The sequence below is a fragment of the Salmo salar genome, chromosome ssa05, assembly GCF_905237065.1.
Source record: "Salmo salar chromosome ssa05, Ssal_v3.1, whole genome shotgun sequence".
Lineage (NCBI taxonomy): Eukaryota > Metazoa > Chordata > Actinopteri > Salmoniformes > Salmonidae > Salmo > Salmo salar.
Genome location: NC_059446.1, coordinates 64,127,693 through 64,146,989, shown reverse-complemented (window position 1 = coordinate 64,146,989; position 19,297 = coordinate 64,127,693). Strand labels below are relative to the sequence as shown.

Genomic DNA, 19,297 nt, shown 5'->3' with positions numbered 1-19,297 from the left:
CCGTGATGTAGATTGAACAGAGCACTCAGTCCCTTTATATCTAATGTACACATCCACGACACTGGTACTGTGTTGTAGCTTTGAAAGAAAAGACCAAACATCATTGGATTATCCTGAGGATTTAAGTTTAATTATGACACCACATCAAAATAAAAATTATTTCCAACAGTTCTGGAACTTTATTCCATCCATATACATGCATAGCAACAACGTTTTTTTAAGAAACTTTTTTTTCTCCCATAATTAGGACATTGGAATGATTATTTTACATCAGTATCCCCCGTCAACCAACCTCCCAACCCAGCTTGTCCATCATCAACAGCAATAAATGTAATTCTTGTACAATTTTTTTTCCTCAAATATATGCAGTCCCCCTCTCATAATACTGCTTTTAGTAATGTTCCCTCATTTACAAAGTATTGCATCGAGAGCAAATTTTAAAAAGGGAGACCAAAGTGTAGTTCAGCAAACAGAAATATGAGTACTATACAAGAATGTTGCCATCCTCCTGAAAACATCCACGTCTGAGTTGAAGAAAAGAGACAGGGACACAGCCACATACGTATGCTAAGCCAAGTGTATGCCAAAACAGAAGATGCAGCTGGATTGTACCTGGCTATCCCACCAAAGGTGGGCTAAGGCCAAGAATCAGAGTCATGAATAGCAAAGCTGCAAATGACATTTAGGCATATACAAAAACTGTTACAGCAAATAAGAATAGACAAGTGCTTCAGTAGCTTTTTTGTGTCTAAAATGCATCTCATTTGTATTCTATCGTTTCATTGAGCCTACATTACAGTGTAAACAATATGTGTGCTACACAAGAATGACTATACAATAACATTACAAACAACTCTGATATAAATTTCATTTGAATTTTAAATTAAGATCACTACTATTAATACTGATTGTAAAATAAATAAATGTGAAAGTGGCACCAATATTACTCTGGATTCATTTTTTCTTTTTTTTCTTTTTTAACCAATGATTTGCAATGTGTTAAAATGATGAAAGAAGAAGCTTCTCTTGATTGTCCACAAGCAGCGTTTAGAACTGCGTGAGTGATGCATTACTCCAGACACGACAGTGTACCCAAACAGAAAAAAGGGGAGTGGGAAGGGACAGGAAAACTAAACAGGAAGTAGTTCATTTCACATGCTCCGCAGCATGTGACGAACAGTAAAACTTCTTATGGGTAATAAAGTTTGATAGGTTGTTGAATTGGATGTCACAGAGGCGGCAGTACTTCCCGCTGCCCGGAGCCTGGGACGACCCATTTACACCCTTTGTCACCGTGGGCACCGTCTCCTCTGTCGGAGACTTGGACGCGGGCGACACGTTCTCGTTGGAGTCGGACGGGTTCTCCGCGCCCCACGTGGGTGAGGGGTGGCCGTCTTGCTGCTGGGGATTGTGGGATTGGTTATCCTGGTTGGGTGGGACGGGCCCCGATCCCGAGCGCTCCTCTGGCTTGTGACCGCCGTTGACTATCACCATGCCCCTGTTTTTGGGCAGCAGGGGCAGTGGCTCTTTGCTGGGGAGTGGGCAGCCGTTGGCAGCAGGCTGCTCTCTCCCCATCTCTGGTCCCCCTCCATTAGTGCTCTGCTCCTGCTCGCTGCTCACCTCTCTCTCTCCCTGCATGACCAGCCCGCCGGCCACGTAATCGGTCGGCTTTATCCCGAAGTAGGGCGATATTTGCTCGGCACCTTTCATCTTCTTTATTGCGCCGGGATAAAGGCAGTGGGGCAGAAACATGTTCTCGTCTTTAGTCGAGATGAGCTGAGCCTCGCTGAAGGGCTTGAGACCCGGCACTGGGCCCATGTGAGGGGGGAACATTCCACCCCCGTTCTGCACAATCATTTTATCGTTGCCGTTCTTCTCACATTTCCCTGGGCTCTTATCGTAGGCATCATCAGGATTATTGCCTTCACTCTTCACCACGTCTGGGAACATGGTGTCACCACCGTGCTGCTGGGTGGCTGTGGCTGTTGTCACAGGGCAAAAGTTCTGTTTATGCGCTAGGTAGTTCTCCACTTTGTTAAAACTGATCTTGCACACTGTACATTCGTGATAGTCTAACAGTCTTTTGGGGGAGTTGGGCGATGTCTTGTCATTGGGGATTGGCGAGCACTTTTTGCTGAGATCGATGGGTGCGTCCAGCTCCTGCTGGTCCATAGTGGCATTACTGTTGGGGGCCATGATAGACTTGGTGACGGTGAGGGAAGCCTCCAGGTGTTTGGGGACCATCCCTGGGAAGACGTCACAGCGAGGGTGAAAGCGGTCGGCCAGGCTCTCCACCGCCTCCTGGGACGTACAGGGGTTCGCCATAGGAGGGACCCCCAGGAACCCTGGCTGCCCAATGGAGGGTCCTCTCGGGTCCTGGTCTGGGAGACACATCTCGTACATCTTCCTGCGCTTGCGGGTCCTCATGGTCCTCTGCATGGAGGGAACCTTGTTGGCAGACATGCGTTTCATGGGGGGGTCGTGACGCGTAGCACAATAGTACTGCTTGTGGACCATGTAGGTCTCGTGGCGGCTAAAGGTGATATTGCAGGCCGCACAGGAAGTCTGGTTGGGGTCGTTGACGTCAGTCTCCACCAGAGGCGTGTTGGTGGGGCTCTTCCCCTCCACCGCCTGCTGCTTCCCGTTCAGCCTCTCCTCTACGCCAGTCGGGGTGGTGGAGACCTTCTTAACCTGCCCCGGGAGCTCCTTCTCTGGGCCAGGGCCTTTCACTGCCCCTCCTGCATTGATCATGTCCAGAACACTCTGAGAGTTGACTGACAAACAGGCCGACTGCATCAGGTGGCTGTCGGTGACCTCAGACGGGTGGCATCCGGTGAGCATACTGACAGAGCTGTGGCCGCTGTTGGGGCTCACGGCCTTGTCTGAGATGCTGGAGAAGTCAGGCGACTTGGTCATGTGCTGCCAACGACTGTTACAGTAGTGCTTTTTGTGGACCAGGTAGTTTTCCAGGTTGTTGAAGGTGATATTGCATTCGAAACACGTGGCCCCTTTGGGGATGAGGGGGCTGTAGATCACCGGAGGGTAGACCGTGTTCCCTCCGTGGCGTAGCCTCCGGTGCACCAGCTCTGACATTTTAGCCAGAATCTCAGAAGCCTGTGGGACGACAGAAATGTCCTGGGAGAAAGCGAACTGGGACAGGAAGGGCCCCATAGGGTAGGTGGGGCCCATGTTGTGCTGAACGGGAGAGGAGGCCAAGCGGGGGCTGGAGGGCTCAGACTTGATCCGGGTGTAGGAGAAGCTGGCCTTACTGCCCGGATGGCCACCATCCCCCTTCAACCCTGACAGCATGGGATTTTTCTCAGCCTTCTCCAGCTCACTGTCAGTGGTGGCGTCCTTGCTGAGGGATCCTTTGGGACTCTGGAGGGCTTCCTTCCGGTTGGCCAGCTCGACGCGGGCCGCCGCCTGCTGCAGGGCTTCCTCCGCCCCCCTGGGGGAGTGCTCGCTGTCGCTCTCCCTGTGAAGTTTGCTGCCACCGCCGTGGCCATGGTGGCTGTGTAAGTCCTGATGCTGCAAGAGTTCCCTGTGGTTCTGAAAGCTGATATGGCAGTGATTGCATCTGAAGGCTGCCTGTGACAGGTGAGAGAGGATGTGATGTTGGAATGTAATAAGAGAATCCGCCGTGTAGTTACAGATTGTGCATTTCAAGCTGGTGCCAGGGGGGAGCGTCTCTTCCATTTTGACACCTGTTAGGGAGATAAAAGGACACTATTGAGATTCCTCACCTTCCCACTCTGCCTTAATGTTAACTACAGCTACGATCAAAACCTGATGCATTATGCCAAGCTTACTCCCAACCCTCCTGATTTTTGGTTGGGCTGAAAGCTAAACTGTCAACTGCTTAAGCTGACAGGGGGATGTGTATATTTCTGGAGCTAAGAGTAGTAGTTCACTTTTCCAATTATTCTACCTGACTAATGTGAAACTGACATTGTCTTAATGTCAAGCAATACTTTTCATTACAAAACCGAATATGAAAATGACTGAAGAATATTAAAGTTATATTGTTCTGTACTACTCAACGTAATTAAATAATACATAGGATTACCTTTATTGATAAGCACATATCATGTCAACATCACTCAATGGTGAGATACTTACAACTAAATGAAAGTTAAAATAAATCTACATTTCGTCTACTTTACAGTACTTTACTAGTATTACTACAGTAGAAGCTCAACTACTATACTAATAGTACTAGCAGTAGATCTCTACTCACCGCTGTGTGTGCTCAGGTGCATTTCCAGGGCCCTGGCGCTGGTGAAGCTCTTGTTGCACTGTGGGAAGGGGCAGATGCTGGGCGTCTGGTGGGGTCCGTTGTCGTTCTCCTCCCCTTGGCTCTCTGGCTCCCTCTGCCTGCCACTGCAGTAGTACATCAGGTGGGCCTGCAGGTTCCTCTCACTGCGGTACCAGATCCCACACGCCTTACATGGGAAGATGTCCTCTGGAAAGAGAGGGTAAAACACAGGGTAGAGCGTCAGGGTACAACGTCAGGATAGAACGTCAGTGTACGTTTCGTGCGCACACAACAACATGCACACGTATGCACGTACAACACACATACACACACGTTTCTTTCTCTTTATAGCTCTGATTTGATACCCAAAGCCAGGCGAAAACCCTGTAATACCCAAGGCTGTGATAGGACTGTGTTGATACCACTAGGTTGGTGCCCTTTCTCAAGGGCAACTGAAACACTGGACCATCTGCCTGCAGCAGAGCAGCCTCCCTGCCGAGCTGAACCCAGATAGCCCTTATTAAGTAAACAAATGCACTATTTGCATGAAGCTTGTATTTTGCAATTAACAGGTTAGTGGGAGGCTCGCCTGTGTTTATGTGAACCCAAACTGAAGGTCGACAGCTCTTATCTCAACCACTCTTAACACAGACTCATCTGGGTTAATCTACAGCCCATAGACGGATGGACAGACAGACATTTAGGGCTATGTCCAAAACGGCACCCTATTCCCTATATAGTGCAATACCTTTGTCCAGAGTCTACACCCTCTTTCCTCTAGTGCATTACTTAAAGTTTTGGCCTAAAGTAGTGGACTACAAAGGGAATAGAGTCCATTTCAAACGCATCCCTAGGTGAGACTACAGTACAGAGTGTATTGTAACTCACTGTTGACGATGGCGGTGGGCAGAATGGAGGCCATGGCGGCCTGCTGAGGCAGCAGCTGGATGGTGTCCAGCAGCCTGGCCGGGTACATCCCCTCGCTCAGAGACATGTGGTTGATGGCCTGTAAACGGGAGTCAAAGTCCACGGCGAACGCCACTAGTTCCTCGCCCCCCATGATGTTCTTAGTGGTGGTACACCACAGCTGGCCACCTGGAACAGACAGAAGGAGAACATGCTGAAAAAGATCGTTTTTATCCTGTGTGGCTCTGTTGGTAGAGCATGGTAGTGTTAGCCTGTGTGACTGTGTTGGTAGAGCATGGTAGTGTTAGTCTGTGTGACTCTGTTGGTAGAGCATGGTAGTGTTAGCCTGTGTGACTGTGTTGGTAGAGCATGGTAGTGTTAGTCTGTGTGACTCTGTTGGTAGAGCATGGTAGTGTTAGCCTGTGTGACTGTGTTGGTAGAGCATGGTAGTGTTAGTCTGTGTGACTCTGTTGGTAGAGCATGGTAGTGTTAGCCTGTGTGACTCTGTTGGTAGAGCATGGTAGTGTTTGCCTGTGTGACTGTGTTGGTAGAGCATGGTAGTGTTAGTCTGTGTGACTCTGTTGGTAGAGCATGGTAGTGTTAGCCTGTGTGACTGTGTTGGTAGAGCATGGTAGTGTTAGTCTGTGTGACTCTGTTGGTAGAGCATGGTAGTGTTAGCCTGTGTGACTCTGTTGGTAGAGCATGGTAGTGTTTGCCTGTGTGACTCTGTTGGTAGAGCATGGTAGTGTTAGCCTGTGTGACTCTGTTGGTAGAGCATGGTAGTGTTAGCCTGTGTGACTCTGTTGGTAGAGCATGGTAGTGTTAGCCTGTGTGACTCTGTTGGTAGAGCATGGTAGTGTTAGCCTGTGTGGCTCTGTTGGTAGAGCATGGTAGTGTTAGCCTGTGTGACTCTGTTGGTAGAGCATGGTACTGTTAGCCTGTGTGACTGTGTTGGTAGAGCATGGTAGTGTTAGCCTGTGTGACTGTGTTGGTAGAGCATGGTAGTGTTAGCCTGTGTGACTCTGTTGGTATATCATGGTAGTGTTAGCCTGTGTGACTGTTGGTAGAGCATGGTAGTGTTAGCCTATGTGACTCTGTTGGTAGAGCATGGTAGTGTTAGCCTGTGTGACTCTGTTGGTAGAGCATGGTAGTGTTAGCCTGTGTGACTCTGTTGGTAGAGCATGGTAGTGTTAGCCTGTGTGACTCTGTTGGTAGAGCATGGTAGTGTTAGCCTGTGTGACTCTGTTGGTAGAGCATGGTAGTGTTAGCCTGTGTGACTGTGTTGGTAGAGCATGGTAGTGTTAGCCTGTGTGACTGTGTTGGTAGAGCATGGTAGTGTTAGCCTGTGTGACTCTGTTGGTAGAGCATGGTAGTGTTAGCCTGCGTGACTCTGTTGGTAGAGCATGGTAGTGTTAGCCTGCGTGACTCTGTTGGTAGAGCATGGAAGTGTTAGCCTGCGTGACTCTGTTGGTAGAGCATGGTAGTGTTAGCCTGTGTGACTATGTTGGTAGAGCATGGTAGTGTTAGCCTGTGTGGCTCTGTTGGTAGAGCATGGTAGTGTTAGCCTGTGTGACTCTGTTGGTATATCATGGTAGTGTTAGCCTGTGTGACTGTGTTGGTAGAGCATGGTAGTGTTAGCCTGTGTGACTCTGTTGGTAGAGCATGGTAGTGTTAGCCTGTGTGACTGTGTTGGTAGAGCATGGTAGTGTTAGCCTGTGTGACTGTTGGTAGAGCATGGTAGTGTTAGCCTGTGTGACTCTGTTGGTAGAGCATGGTAGTGTTAGCCTGTGTGACTCTGTTGGTAGAGCATGGTAGTGTTAGCCTGTGTGACTCTGTTGGTAGAGCATGGTAGTGTTAGCCTGTGTGACTCTGTTGGTAGAGCATGGTAGTGTTAGCCTGTGTGGCTCTGTTGGTAGAGCATGGTAGTGTTAGCCTGTGTGACTATGTTGGTAGAGCATGGTAGTGTTAGCCTGTGTGGCTCTGTTGGTAGAGCATGGTAGTGTTAGCCTGTGTGACTCTGTTGGTATATCATGGTAGTGTTAGCCTGTGTGACTGTTGGTAGAGCATGGTAGTGTTAGCCTGTGTGACTCTGTTGGTAGACCATGGTAGTGTTAGCCTGTGTGACTCTGTTGGTAGAGCATGGTAGTGTTAGCCTGTGTGACTCTGTTGGTAGAGCATGGTAGTGTTAGCCTGTGTGACTCTGTTGGTAGAGCGTGGTAGTGTTAGCCTGTGTGACTCTGTTGGTAGAGCATGGTAGTGTTAGCCTGTGTGACTGTTGGTAGAGCATGGTAGTGTTAGCCTGTGTGGCTCTGTTGGTATATCATGGTAGTGTTAGCCTGTGTGACTCTGTTGGTAGAGCATGGTAGTGTTAGCCTGTGTGACTGTGTTGGTAGAGCATGGTAGTGTTAGCCTGTGTGACTCTGTTGGTAGAGCATGGTAGTGTTAGCCTGTGTGACTCTGTTGGTAGAGCATGGTAGTGTTAGCCTGTGTGACTCTGTTGGTAGAGCATGGTAGTGTTAGCCTGTGTGACTCTGTTGGTAGAGCATGGTAGTGTTAGCCTGTGTGACTGTGTTGGTAGAGCATGGTAGTGTTAGCCTGTGTGACTCTGTTGGTAGAGCATGGTAGTGTTAGCCTGCGTGACTCTGTTGGTAGAGCATGGTAGTGTTAGCCTGTGTGACTATGTTGGTAGAGCATGGTAGTGTTAGCCTGTGTGGCTCTGTTGGTAGAGCATGGTAGTGTTAGCCTGTGTGACTATGTTGGTAGAGCATGGTAGTGTTAGCTTTTGTGGCTCTGTTGGTAGAGCATGGTAGTGTTAGCCTGTGTGACTCTGTTGGTATATCATGGTAGTGTTAGCCTGTGTGACTGTTGGTAGAGCATGGTAGTGTTAGCCTGTGTGACTCTGTTGGTAGAGCATGGTAGTGTTAGCCTGTGTGACTCTGTTGGTAGAGCATGGTAGTGTTAGCCTGTGTGACTCTGTTGGTAGAGCATGGTAGTGTTAGCCTGTGTGACTCTGTTGGTAGAGCATGGTAGTGTTAGCCTGTGTGACTCTGTTGGTAGAGCATGGTAGTGTTAGCCTGTGTGACTGTTGGTAGAGCATGGTAGTGTTAGCCTGTGTGGCTCTGTTGGTATATCATGGTAGTGTTAGCCTGTGTGACTCTGTTGGTAGAGCATGGTAGTGTTAGCCTGTGTGACTGTGTTGGTAGAGCATGGTAGTGTTAGCCTGTGTGACTCTGTTGGTAGAGCATGGTAGTGTTAGCCTGTGTGACTGTGTTGGTAGAGCATGGTAGTGTTAGCCTGTGTGACTCTGTTGGTAGAGCATGGTAGTGTTAGCCTGTGTGACTCTGTTGGTAGAGCATGGTAGTGTTAGCCTGCGTGACTCTGTTGGTAGAGCATGGTAGTGTTAGCCTGTGTGACTCTGTTGGTAGAGCATGGTAGTGTTAGCCTGCGTGACTCTGTTGGTAGAGCATGGTAGTGTTAGCCTGTGTGACTATGTTGGTAGAGCATGGTAGTGTTAGCCTGTGTGGCTCTGTTGGTAGAGCATGGTAGTGTTAGCCTGTGTGACTATGTTGGTAGAGCATGGTAGTGTTAGCCTGTGTGGCTCTGTTGGTAGAGCATGGTAGTGTTAGCCTGTGTGACTCTGTTGGTAGAGCATGGTAGTGTTAGCCTGTGTGACTCTGTTGGTAGAGCATGGTAGTGTTAGCCTGTGTGACTCTGTTGGTAGAGCATGGTAGTGTTAGCCTGTGTGACTCTGTTGGTAGAGCATGGTAGTGTTAGCCTGCGTGACTCTGTTGGTAGAGCATGGTAGTGTTAGCCTGTGTGACTATGTTGGTAGAGCATGGTAGTGTTAGCCTGTGTGGCTCTGTTGGTAGAGCATGGTAGTGTTAGCCTGTGTGACTATGTTGGTAGAGCATGGTAGTGTTAGCCTGTGTGGCTCTGTTGGTAGAGCATGGTAGTGTTAGCCTGTGTGACTCTGTTGGTAGAGCATGGTAGTGTTAGCCTGTGTGACTCTGTTGGTAGAGCATGGTAGTGTTAGCCTGTGTGACTCTGTTGGTAGAGCATGGTAGTGTTAGCCTGTGTGACTCTGTTGGTAGAGCATGGTAGTGTTAGCCTGTGTGACTCTGTTGGTATATCATGGTAGTGTTAGCCTGTGTGACTCTGTTGGTAGAGCATGGTAGTGTTAGCCTGCGTGACTCTGTTGGTAGAGCATGGTAGTGTTAGCCTGTGTGACTATGTTGGTAGAGCATGGTAGTGTTAGCCTGTGTGGCTCTGTTGGTAGAGCATGGTAGTGTTAGCCTGTGTGACTATGTTGGTAGAGCATGGTAGTGTTAGCTTGTGTGGCTCTGTTGGTAGAGCATGGTAGTGTTAGCCTGTGTGACGCTGTTGGTATATCATGGTAGTGTTAGCCTGTGTGACTGTTGGTAGAGCATGGTAGTGTTAGCCTGTGTGACTCTGTTGGTAGACCATGGTAGTGTTAGCCTGTGTGACTCTGTTGGTAGAGCATGGTAGTGTTAGCCTGTGTGACTCTGTTGGTAGAGCATGGTAGTGTTAGCCTGTGTGACTCTGTTGGTAGAGCATGGTAGTGTTAGCCTGTGTGACTCTGTTGGTAGAGCATGGTAGTGTTAGCCTGTGTGACTGTTGGTAGAGCATGGTAGTGTTAGCCTGTGTGGCTCTGTTGGTATATCATGGTAGTGTTAGCCTGTGTGACTCTGTTGGTAGAGCATGGTAGTGTTAGCCTGTGTGACTGTGTTGGTAGAGCATGGTAGTGTTAGCCTGTGTGACTCTGTTGGTAGAGCATGGTAGTGTTAGCCTGTGTGACTGTGTTGGTAGAGCATGGTAGTGTTAGCCTGTGTGACTCTGTTGGTAGAGCATGGTAGTGTTAGCCTGTGTGACTCTGTTGGTAGAGCATGGTAGTGTTAGCCTGTGTGACTCTGTTGGTAGAGCATGGTAGTGTTAGCCTGTGTGACTCTGTTGGTAGAGCATGGTAGTGTTAGCCTGCGTGACTCTGTTGGTAGAGCATGGTAGTGTTAGCCTGTGTGACTATGTTGGTAGAGCATGGTTGTGTTAGCCTGTGTGGCTCTGTTGGTAGAGCATGGTAGTGTTAGCCTGTGTGACTATGTTGGTAGAGCATGGTAGTGTTAGCCTGTGTGACTCTGTTGGTAGAGCATGGTAGTGTTAGCCTGTGTGACTCTGTTGGTAGAGCATGGTAGTGTTAGCCTGTGTGACTGTTGGTAGAGCATGGTAGTGTTAGCCTGTGTGACTCTGTTGGTAGACCATGGTAGTGTTAGCCTGTGTGACTCTGTTGGTAGAGCATGGTAGTGTTAGCCTGTGTGACTCTGTTGGTAGAGCATGGTAGTGTTAGCCTGTGTGACTCTGTTGGTAGAGCATGGTAGTGTTAGCCTGTGTGACTCTGTTGGTATATCATGGTAGTGTTAGCCTGTGTGACTCTGTTGGTATATCATGGTAGTGTTAGCCTGTGTGACTGTTGGTAGAGCATGGTAGTGTTAGCCTGTGTGACTCTGTTGATAGAGCATGGTAGTGTTAGCCTGCGTGACTCTGTTGGTAGAGCATGGTAGTGTTAGCCTGCGTGACTCTGTTGGTAGAGCATGGTAGTGTTAGCCTGTGTGACTGTTGGTAGAGCATGGTAGTGTTAGCCTGTGTGACTCTGTTGGTAGAGCATGGTAGTGTTAGCCTGTGTGACTCTGTTGGTATATCATGGTAGTGTTAGCCTGTGTGACTGTGTTGGTAGAGCATGGTAGTGTTAGCCTGTGTGACTCTGTTGGTAGAGCATGGTAGTGTTAGCCTGTGTGACTGTGTTGGTAGAGCATGGTAGTGTTAGCCTGTGTGACTCTGTTGGTAGAGCATGGTAGTGTTAGCCTGTGTGACTCTGTTGGTAGAGCATGGTAGTGTTAGCCTGTGTGACTCTGTTGGTAGAGCATGGTAGTGTTAGCCTGTGTGACTGTTGGTAGAGCATGGTAGTGTTAGCCTGTGTGACTCTGTTGGTAGAGCATGGTAGTGTTAGCCTGTGTGACTCTGTTGGTAGAGCATGGTAGTGTTAGCCTGTGTGACTGTTGGTATATCATGGTAATGTTAGCCTGTGTGACTCTGTTGGTAGAGCATGGTGGTGTTAGCCTGTGTGACTCTGTTGGTAGAGCATGGTAGTGTTAGCCTGTGTGACTCTGTTGGTGGAGCATGGTAGTGTTAGCCTGTGTGACTCTGTTGGTAGAGCATGGTAGTGTTAGCCTGTGTGACTCTGTTGGTAGAGCATGGTAGTGTTAGCCTGTGTGACTGTTGGTAGAGCATGGTAGTGTTAGCCTGTGTGACTCTGTTGGTAGAGCATGGTAGTGTTAGCCTGTGTGACTCTGTTGGTAGAGCATGGTAGTGTTAGCCTGTGTGACTGTTGGTATATCATGGTAGTGTTAGCCTGTGTGACTCTGTTGGTATATCATGGTAGTGTTAGCCTGTGTGACTGTGTTGGTAGAGCATGGTAGTGTTAGCCTGTGTGACTGTTGGTATATCATGGTAGTGTTAGCCTGTGTGACTGTGTTGGTAGAGCATGGTAGTGTTAGCCTGCGTGACTCTGTTGGTAGAGCATGGTAGTGTTAGCCTGTGTGACTATGTTGGTAGAGCATGGTAGTGTTAGCCTGTGTGGCTCTGTTGGTAGAGCATGGTAGTGTTAGCCTGTGTGACTATGTTGGTAGAGCATGGTAGTGTTAGCTTGTGTGGCTCTGTTGGTAGAGCATGGTAGTGTTAGCCTGTGTGACTCTGTTGGTATATCATGGTAGTGTTAGCCTGTGTGACTGTTGGTAGAGCATGGTAGTGTTAGCCTGTGTGACTCTGTTGGTAGACCATGGTAGTGTTAGCCTGTGTGACTCTGTTGGTAGAGCATGGTAGTGTTAGCCTGTGTGACTCTGTTGGTAGAGCATGGTAGTGTTAGCCTGTGTGACTGTTGGTAGAGCATGGTAGTGTTAGCCTGTGTGGCTCTGTTGGTATATCATGGTAGTGTTAGCCTGTGTGACTCTGTTGGTAGAGCATGGTAGTGTTAGCCTGTGTGACTGTGTTGGTAGAGCATGGTAGTGTTAGCCTGTGTGACTCTGTTGGTAGAGCATGGTAGTGTTAGCCTGTGTGACTGTGTTGGTAGAGCATGGTAGTGTTAGCCTGTGTGACTCTGTTGGTAGAGCATGGTAGTGTTAGCCTGTGTAACTCTGTTGGTAGAGCATGGTAGTGTTAGCTTGTGTGACTCTGTTGCTAGAGCATGGTAGTGTTAGCCTGTGTGACTCTGTTGGTAGAGCATGGTAGTGTTAGCCTGCGTGACTCTGTTGGTAGAGCATGGTAGTGTTAGCCTGTGTGACTATGTTGGTAGAGCATGGTAGTGTTAGCCTGTGTGGCTCTGTTGGTAGAGCATGGTAGTGTTAGCCTGTGTGACTATGTTGGTAGAGCATGGTAGTGTTAGCCTGTGTGGCTCTGTTGGTAGAGCATGGTAGTGTTAGCCTGTGTGACTCTGTTGGTAGAGCATGGTAGTGTTAGCCTGTGTGACTGTTGGTAGAGCATGGTAGTGTTAGCCTGTGTGACTCTGTTGGTAGACCATGGTAGTGTTAGCCTGTGTGACTCTGTTGGTAGAGCATGGTAGTGTTAGCCTGTGTGACTCTGTTGGTAGAGCATGGTAGTGTTAGCCTGTGTGACTCTGTTGGTAGAGCATGGTAGTGTTAGCCTGTGTGACTCTGTTGGTATATCATGGTAGTGTTAGCCTGTGTGACTGTTGGTAGAGCATGGTAGTGTTAGCCTGTGTGACTCTGTTGATAGAGCATGGTAGTGTTAGCCTTTGTGACTCTGTTGGTAGAGCATGGTAGTGTTAGCCTGCGTGACTCTGTTGGTAGAGCATGGTAGTGTTAGCCTGTGTGACTGTTGGTAGAGCATGGTAGTGTTAGCCTGTGTGACTCTGTTGGTAGAGCATGGTAGTGTTAGCCTGTGTGACTCTGTTGGTATATCATGGTAGTGTTAGCCTGTGTGACTGTGTTGGTAGAGCATGGTAGTGTTAGCCTGTGTGACTCTGTTGGTAGAGCATGGTAGTGTTAGCCTGTGTGACTGTGTTGGTAGAGCATGGTAGTGTTAGCCTGTGTGACTCTGTTGGTAGAGCATGGTAGTGTTAGCCTGTGTGACTCTGTTGGTAGAGCATGGTAGTGTTAGCCTGTGTGACTCTGTTGGTAGAGCATGGTAGTGTTAGCCTGTGTGACTGTTGGTAGAGCATGGTAGTGTTAGCCTGTGTGACTCTTTTGGTAGAGCATGGTAGTGTTAGCCTGTGTGACACTGTTGGTAGAGCATGGTAGTGTTAGCCTGTGTGACTGTTGGTATATCATGGTAGTGTTAGCCTGTGTGACTCTGTTGGTAGAGCATGGTGGTGTTAGCCTGTGTGACTCTGTTGGTAGAGCATGGTAGTGTTAGCCTGTGTGACTCTGTTGGTAGAGCATGGTAGTGTTAGCCTGTGTGACTCTGTTGGTAGAGCATGGTAGTGTTAGCCTGTGTGACTCTGTTGGTAGAGCATGGTAGTGTTAGCCTGTGTGACTGTTGGTAGAGCATGGTAGTGTTAGCCTGTGTGACTCTGTTGGTAGAGTATGGTAGTGTTAGCCTGTGTGACTGTGTTGGTAGAGCATGGTAGTGTTAGCCTGTGTGACTGTGTTGGTAGAGCATGGTAGTGTTAGCCTGTGTGACTCTGTTGGTAGAGCATGGTAGTGTTAGCCTGTGTGGCTCTGTTGGTAGAGCATGGTAGTGTTAGCCTGTGTGGCTTAGTTGATGGGTTTGATTCCCACTGGGGACAGTATTATATAATATTTTTATTAATGTTTCACCCTGAGTGGTTTGGCTGTACTCCAAACTCTGGAGTTCAGAGGGTATGGAATTCCATCCAGAGGGAAATGTTATAAGGATTTAATAATAATGACTATATAATGACTAAAGTGTAAAATCACAATGTCATACTTTGGTTAAAGTAGCAGTAAGAAATGTCATACTCATTGGGGTAATTTCTAGTAGGTCTATGCATTGGAGCTATACTGTACACTTCAGTAATATAGTATAACCCTGAAACAGGTCCTCTTCACACGATTAGATTTTTGTGTTTAGGGATTAAACATTCCAGTGAAATCTTCTGAACATATTCATTAAGTTAGGATGAGAGAGAGGAAGGGGAGGAAGGGGTAGAGGAAGGTTTTTTAGCTTAGATAATATTTATCTCCTGCACATGACAGGCTTTTCAGCTGCACTTCATTTTCCTTTGAAGAGATTAAAGTTTTTAATATGACTATTTACAAAAATCTGTCTGGGGCGATAACAACAAACGATGATACGCTCACACTAAATGGCAGAATTAGGACATTGTTTCAGAGAAAAGCTGGACAATTAATTAGGGCACTCTGTTAGCTTTCAAAGATGTGCAAACACTCCGACAGAGCAGCGTCAGGATGAGAGAGGACCTGTAATTTGAGTCCAGCTGTTGTGGAAATAAGGGCGTTGCAGTCGAGAGGGGAGAGGTATGAAGGGTAGAACAGAAGACTAATTGCACCCCACTCATAGAACCGTCCTCCACACTTTAGAGAGACACTGATTACAAATGTTTACACAAAACGTATAAATCACTCGTTTTAAAGGTCAGTGTAGACAGGGTTAAGGTTTTCAAGTGAGGCTCTCCCAACCCAGGGAGGAAAAACTGAAGAATAACTGCTGTAGTTACTATGAAATGACATGATGGAATGATTGTTATGAAGCCTAACTTCCACACCAATCTGAGGATATATCACTCCTCTCTGGTACACCTTCCACGGCATTCCACCTCCCACCTGACGCTGGTCATAACCCCGCTACTCCCATTAACACATTTCCCAACCATTTCATTACATTTATGTCAAACAGCACTGGAAATTAAACACTATTATAGAAATGAGTCAGAGGACTGAAGCAAGCTGTAGTAAAATATGCCATCTTTTAAAGTCCCATTTCTGTGTGCAAGGAAAGCTGTGTGTGTGTGTGTGTGTGTGTGTGTGTGTGTGTGTGTGTGTGTGTGTGTGTGTGTGTGTGTGTGTGTGTGTGTGTGTGTGTGTGTGTGTGTGTGTGTGTGTGTGTGTGTGTATCAGTGTGAGTGGCAGGCAGCAGGCAGCACTAGCTCCTTTAAAGAACAGTGCCTATCTGCTGGCCAATCTCCCGTGATGAGAGACACACTTCAGGTCCCTCCACTTGAGTGCTGGTTTTGATTCTCTCTCACCACACACAGCCTGGAGAGGCCCTTTGAATTTTTATCTCCTAATTAAAGTAACAAAACTCCTCTGCCGTCAGACAGAGTTACCATCAAGGTAGATACTAACTGCCAGCGAGCAGCCACCATGGAGGGGGAGGTGGGGGGCAGATCGTCACTACTCGCCACCAAAAGTTTCAATTGGTAGAGATTCCACTTCTCAGGTTCTCGGTTAACAAAGAGAATGCCGAAAAATACCCTGATACTGAACCCACGACCGACTTGTCTACATTTTCACTGTCTTTGAATACAATTTCAGTTGAAGATGCTTTGAACTACTGCAAGCCTTCTACTGCTAATTGCTAATGACTGTTAGTACTAACCTACAATGCAATTCACAGCGATGTGACTCCTTCAGCCAGCAACACTACAGACACCCATCTGTCATCTGTGAGAATGCTGGGGTGGTGTTCTAAAACACAGAATACTGACTCAGACAGAAGCATTCCTGCCTCAGAGGAGACCTCAACCACCAACCTCAGGTGGAGGCTTAGTCCCAAATGACACCCTATTCCCAATATAGCGCACTATTTTGACCAGAGCTATGGGCCGTGGTCAAAAGTAGTGCTCTAAATGGGGAATAGGGTGGCATTTGGGACATACACATAGATGGAAGGTCAGGAGATTGTCTGAGATCCACTGGAGATCCCGAGATCCACTGAGATCCACTGAGATGTTGCTCTCAGGGCATCACTGTACACCCCAGTTTTCGCTTCCCAAGCTTGGTCTTGATGGAGAACCAAAGGATTTGTTCTAGGCCAGCACTGACACACACAAATGTGCACCCCTTTGGGTTCCTAAGACAAGGATTGGGAAACACCGCTTACTGTACAGAGAGAGGGGCAGCAAAGGCAAATCAATTTGTGAATAGTTCATGAAAGTTTACCTGCATCATACTGGCCACTTTTTGCCTTTTTTGAAAGTGCACAGCCCACAAGTAAAACTGGGGAAAAGGCTAAAAAAGTAGCAGCTTGTGTGATTTGCACAGAGCTAGCTCTCTGCAATGAGCTGCCTGCCTGGCTTTGTGTAGCGGCCAATGCAGTTGGAATGAACGCTATTGTGCTGAATCCTTCTGCAGAGCACCTGATAAAAGAATAAAGAACTATGACTTATTCTAAAAACAATAGAGGAATTAAGGAGAGACAATAGGCCAGCTGCTTCATTAAAACAATCAAAAAACCGCATCCTGTACCTAGTCCAGATAATTAAAAACACTGTTTTGCTTTCTACATTCCCCCTCCCTCTCTCTCTCTCTCTCTCTCTCTCTCTCCCCCCTCTCTCTTTCCCTCTCTCCCCCCCTCGCTCTCTCCCTCCCCCCCCCTCTCTCTCTTTCTCCCTCTCTCTCCTCCCTCTCTCTCTCTCCCTCTCCCCCCTCTCTCTCTCTCCCCCCCCTCTCTGTCTTCCTCTCTCTCTGTCTTCCTCTCTCTCTCGCTCTCTCTCCTCCCTCTCAATATAATATTCACCAGCTCTCCATTGGGCCGGCGACTGAGGCTCGGCTGGCTAAATGCCCATTCCTTCTCTTCCACTTTGATGAATGCCGTATTTGAACATATAGTTGAAGATGAACATATGACGGAATTCAAGAAACAAAATGATGAGAGGGAGGGGAAGCATCGTATATGTAAGTACTTTCACTAATCAAACGTGAAAGGATGAATCGTATGGGGAAATAAGGCACATGTACTGTACGTCCCTCCTCCCCAACTACAAACCCCAGAGATTTCAAAGTCACACATCAGAGGTCATTTTACATTTCTTCAGCTTTAAATTACCATGGATGTACAGTAAAGTAGCCTATACAGCAGGAGTATTCAATTCTTACCCTACAAGGTCCAGAGCCTGCTGGTTTTCTGTTCTACCTGATAATTAATTGGACCCACCTGATATCCCAGATCTAAATCAGTCCCTGATTAGAGGGAAACAATGACAGTTATACATTTACATTCAGCAGACACTCTTATTCAGAGGAATTAGGATTAAGTGCCTTGCTCAAGAGAACATCAACTGATTTTTTTCACCTGGGGTGATTTCACCTTGGGGATTCAAACCAGCAACCTTTCGATTACTGGCCCAACACATTTAACCACTCGGCTACCTGCCACCCTAGTGTAAATGTGAACATGGGCCACCGCGGTGGAGAGGAACAGACAGTCTAAGATATTCGAGGTTATGAGGAATGGAATACATTTGCTCCCGCCTGCGCCACACCACTGTCCGTATCTTAATGAAAACACAAACAAATCTCTCCAGCCTTGTTGCAGTGAGAGAGAGCTGGGAGGAGACGGCAAAGCAACACAAATAACAGAAGGGTTTGCATAATTAAACTGGCCTGCAGACAGGTATTCAAATGTTTGTGTGTAAACAGCACGACTCTTTAATAGTTTGCTGTAAAATGCATAGTTACGCACATCAGCTCTCCCATCTGTCTACAACACAGGCCAGGCCCACTGCAGCACAACTACACATTATGGGGCTGAGGGTGGCTTTTAGCAAACATACAGTAACCTTCTGGCAGTAACCACATTGTGTTCTATGGATTTGCAGCACACTTTTGAGACAGGACACTGTAACCATGTGCTCTCTCTCCTTGAGGAGCTGTTTCCAGGAGCTTGATGGTGATTTGCAAACGGCCTGATTATTTCAACTCCTTATCCTATCCATCCATCCATCCATCCATCTCTCTCTCTCTCTTTCTCTCTCTCTCTTAATTGGGAAGTGATGGTTGTAGAGCCGGAGGGCTCAGTGCTTTTTGTAATTAAAGACCTCTGGTCTTGTCTCCAAATCAGCCCAGACTGTTGTTGAACGGACGGCTAACCAGGGAAAGCCTCCTGGCACATACAAATATCAAGTAGCTGCCGGCCTGCCATGTTTGTTAACTTGTTCGGGGTTTAAATGTTCTGTTAACCTAGACTGTGTTAGCCAGTTGAGCTAAAGCCTAGAAATTATCTCAGGAAGCTAACGCAACTCTTCAGGTTTCCGTCAAGGCTACTAATCACACAAGTATGGTTCACTAAACTATAAACATAAATCATATTCAGTGCAACATCTACCTTATTAATATATGTAACAGAAGGCAATTCTCATACTAACAACAGCCTATACCTACAGAAAAACTAAACAAACTCCTCTGCTCATGAATAACAGCAAATATTGAGAGTGTTTCTGAACAGACAGGATGGTGATATGGCAGCAGGCTGTCAAACCATCAGGTTAAGACAACAGCCAGACAGCAGCACAGACAGGCCGAGAGAAGGCTGAGTGAGACTTCCCATGGCAGAGTGAATATGAAAAGTCACTAATCGGTCAAACAACCCTATTGTTACAGGGTGTGGTGTGGAATAAACTGCAGTTAGCGGACTATAACATTATAACATAGATTTGAATCTTCCTATTCCCTGTTCACTTACCTCCGCCTCCCATTCTGATATTATTCTGGCCACCACTAGAAGGCGCTCTTCTCATGCTAAAACGCAGCTCCGCACCCACCACAGTACGCATGATATCGTGTTGATGCATAGACAGACACCCGAAACACGGCAGCATGTCAGACTGACAGACTCCGTCCATACGTTCAAGAAGGTATAGAATGTGAAGCACTCTTATGACCTTCATTTACTCTGTTTCTACAGTGAAAACAAGTTGTTCTGAGGCAATGTATATGATGAGGTTATTCATCATATCTAAGGTATTATGACGGTTATCGATCTGTTGTACCTGTCATCACGTTTGTGAAAATACTAATAGCCTAGAAGTCCATTTTGCGCAGCAAATACACATTGTTTGAGGCATAAAATAATGTCTTCTATTGACAAGACCACTCGTTTGAAAAATAATTGTTGAATAAATAATAAATA

At 47.3% G+C, this 19,297-nt stretch overlaps 1 protein-coding gene across 3 annotated transcripts in view; it reads right to left on the bottom strand.

The window, feature by feature from the left end:
- Nucleotides 1-108: 108 nt before the first annotated feature.
- LOC106579058 (zinc finger protein ZFPM2) overlaps nucleotides 109-19,297 on the bottom strand; it is a 154,751-nt gene continuing 135,562 nt past the window's right edge. For all 3 annotated transcript variants that reach the window (XM_045718569.1, XM_045718570.1, XM_045718568.1), the window contains 3 exons: nucleotides 5,144-5,350; nucleotides 4,238-4,462; nucleotides 109-3,704 (listed from right to left, as the gene is read on the bottom strand). In XM_045718569.1, the coding sequence (XP_045574525.1) occupies nucleotides 1,147-3,704; nucleotides 4,238-4,462; nucleotides 5,144-5,350 (2,990 nt within the window). In that variant the 3' untranslated portion in view covers nucleotides 109-1,146. The remainder of the gene's footprint in view (nucleotides 3,705-4,237; nucleotides 4,463-5,143; nucleotides 5,351-19,297) is intronic.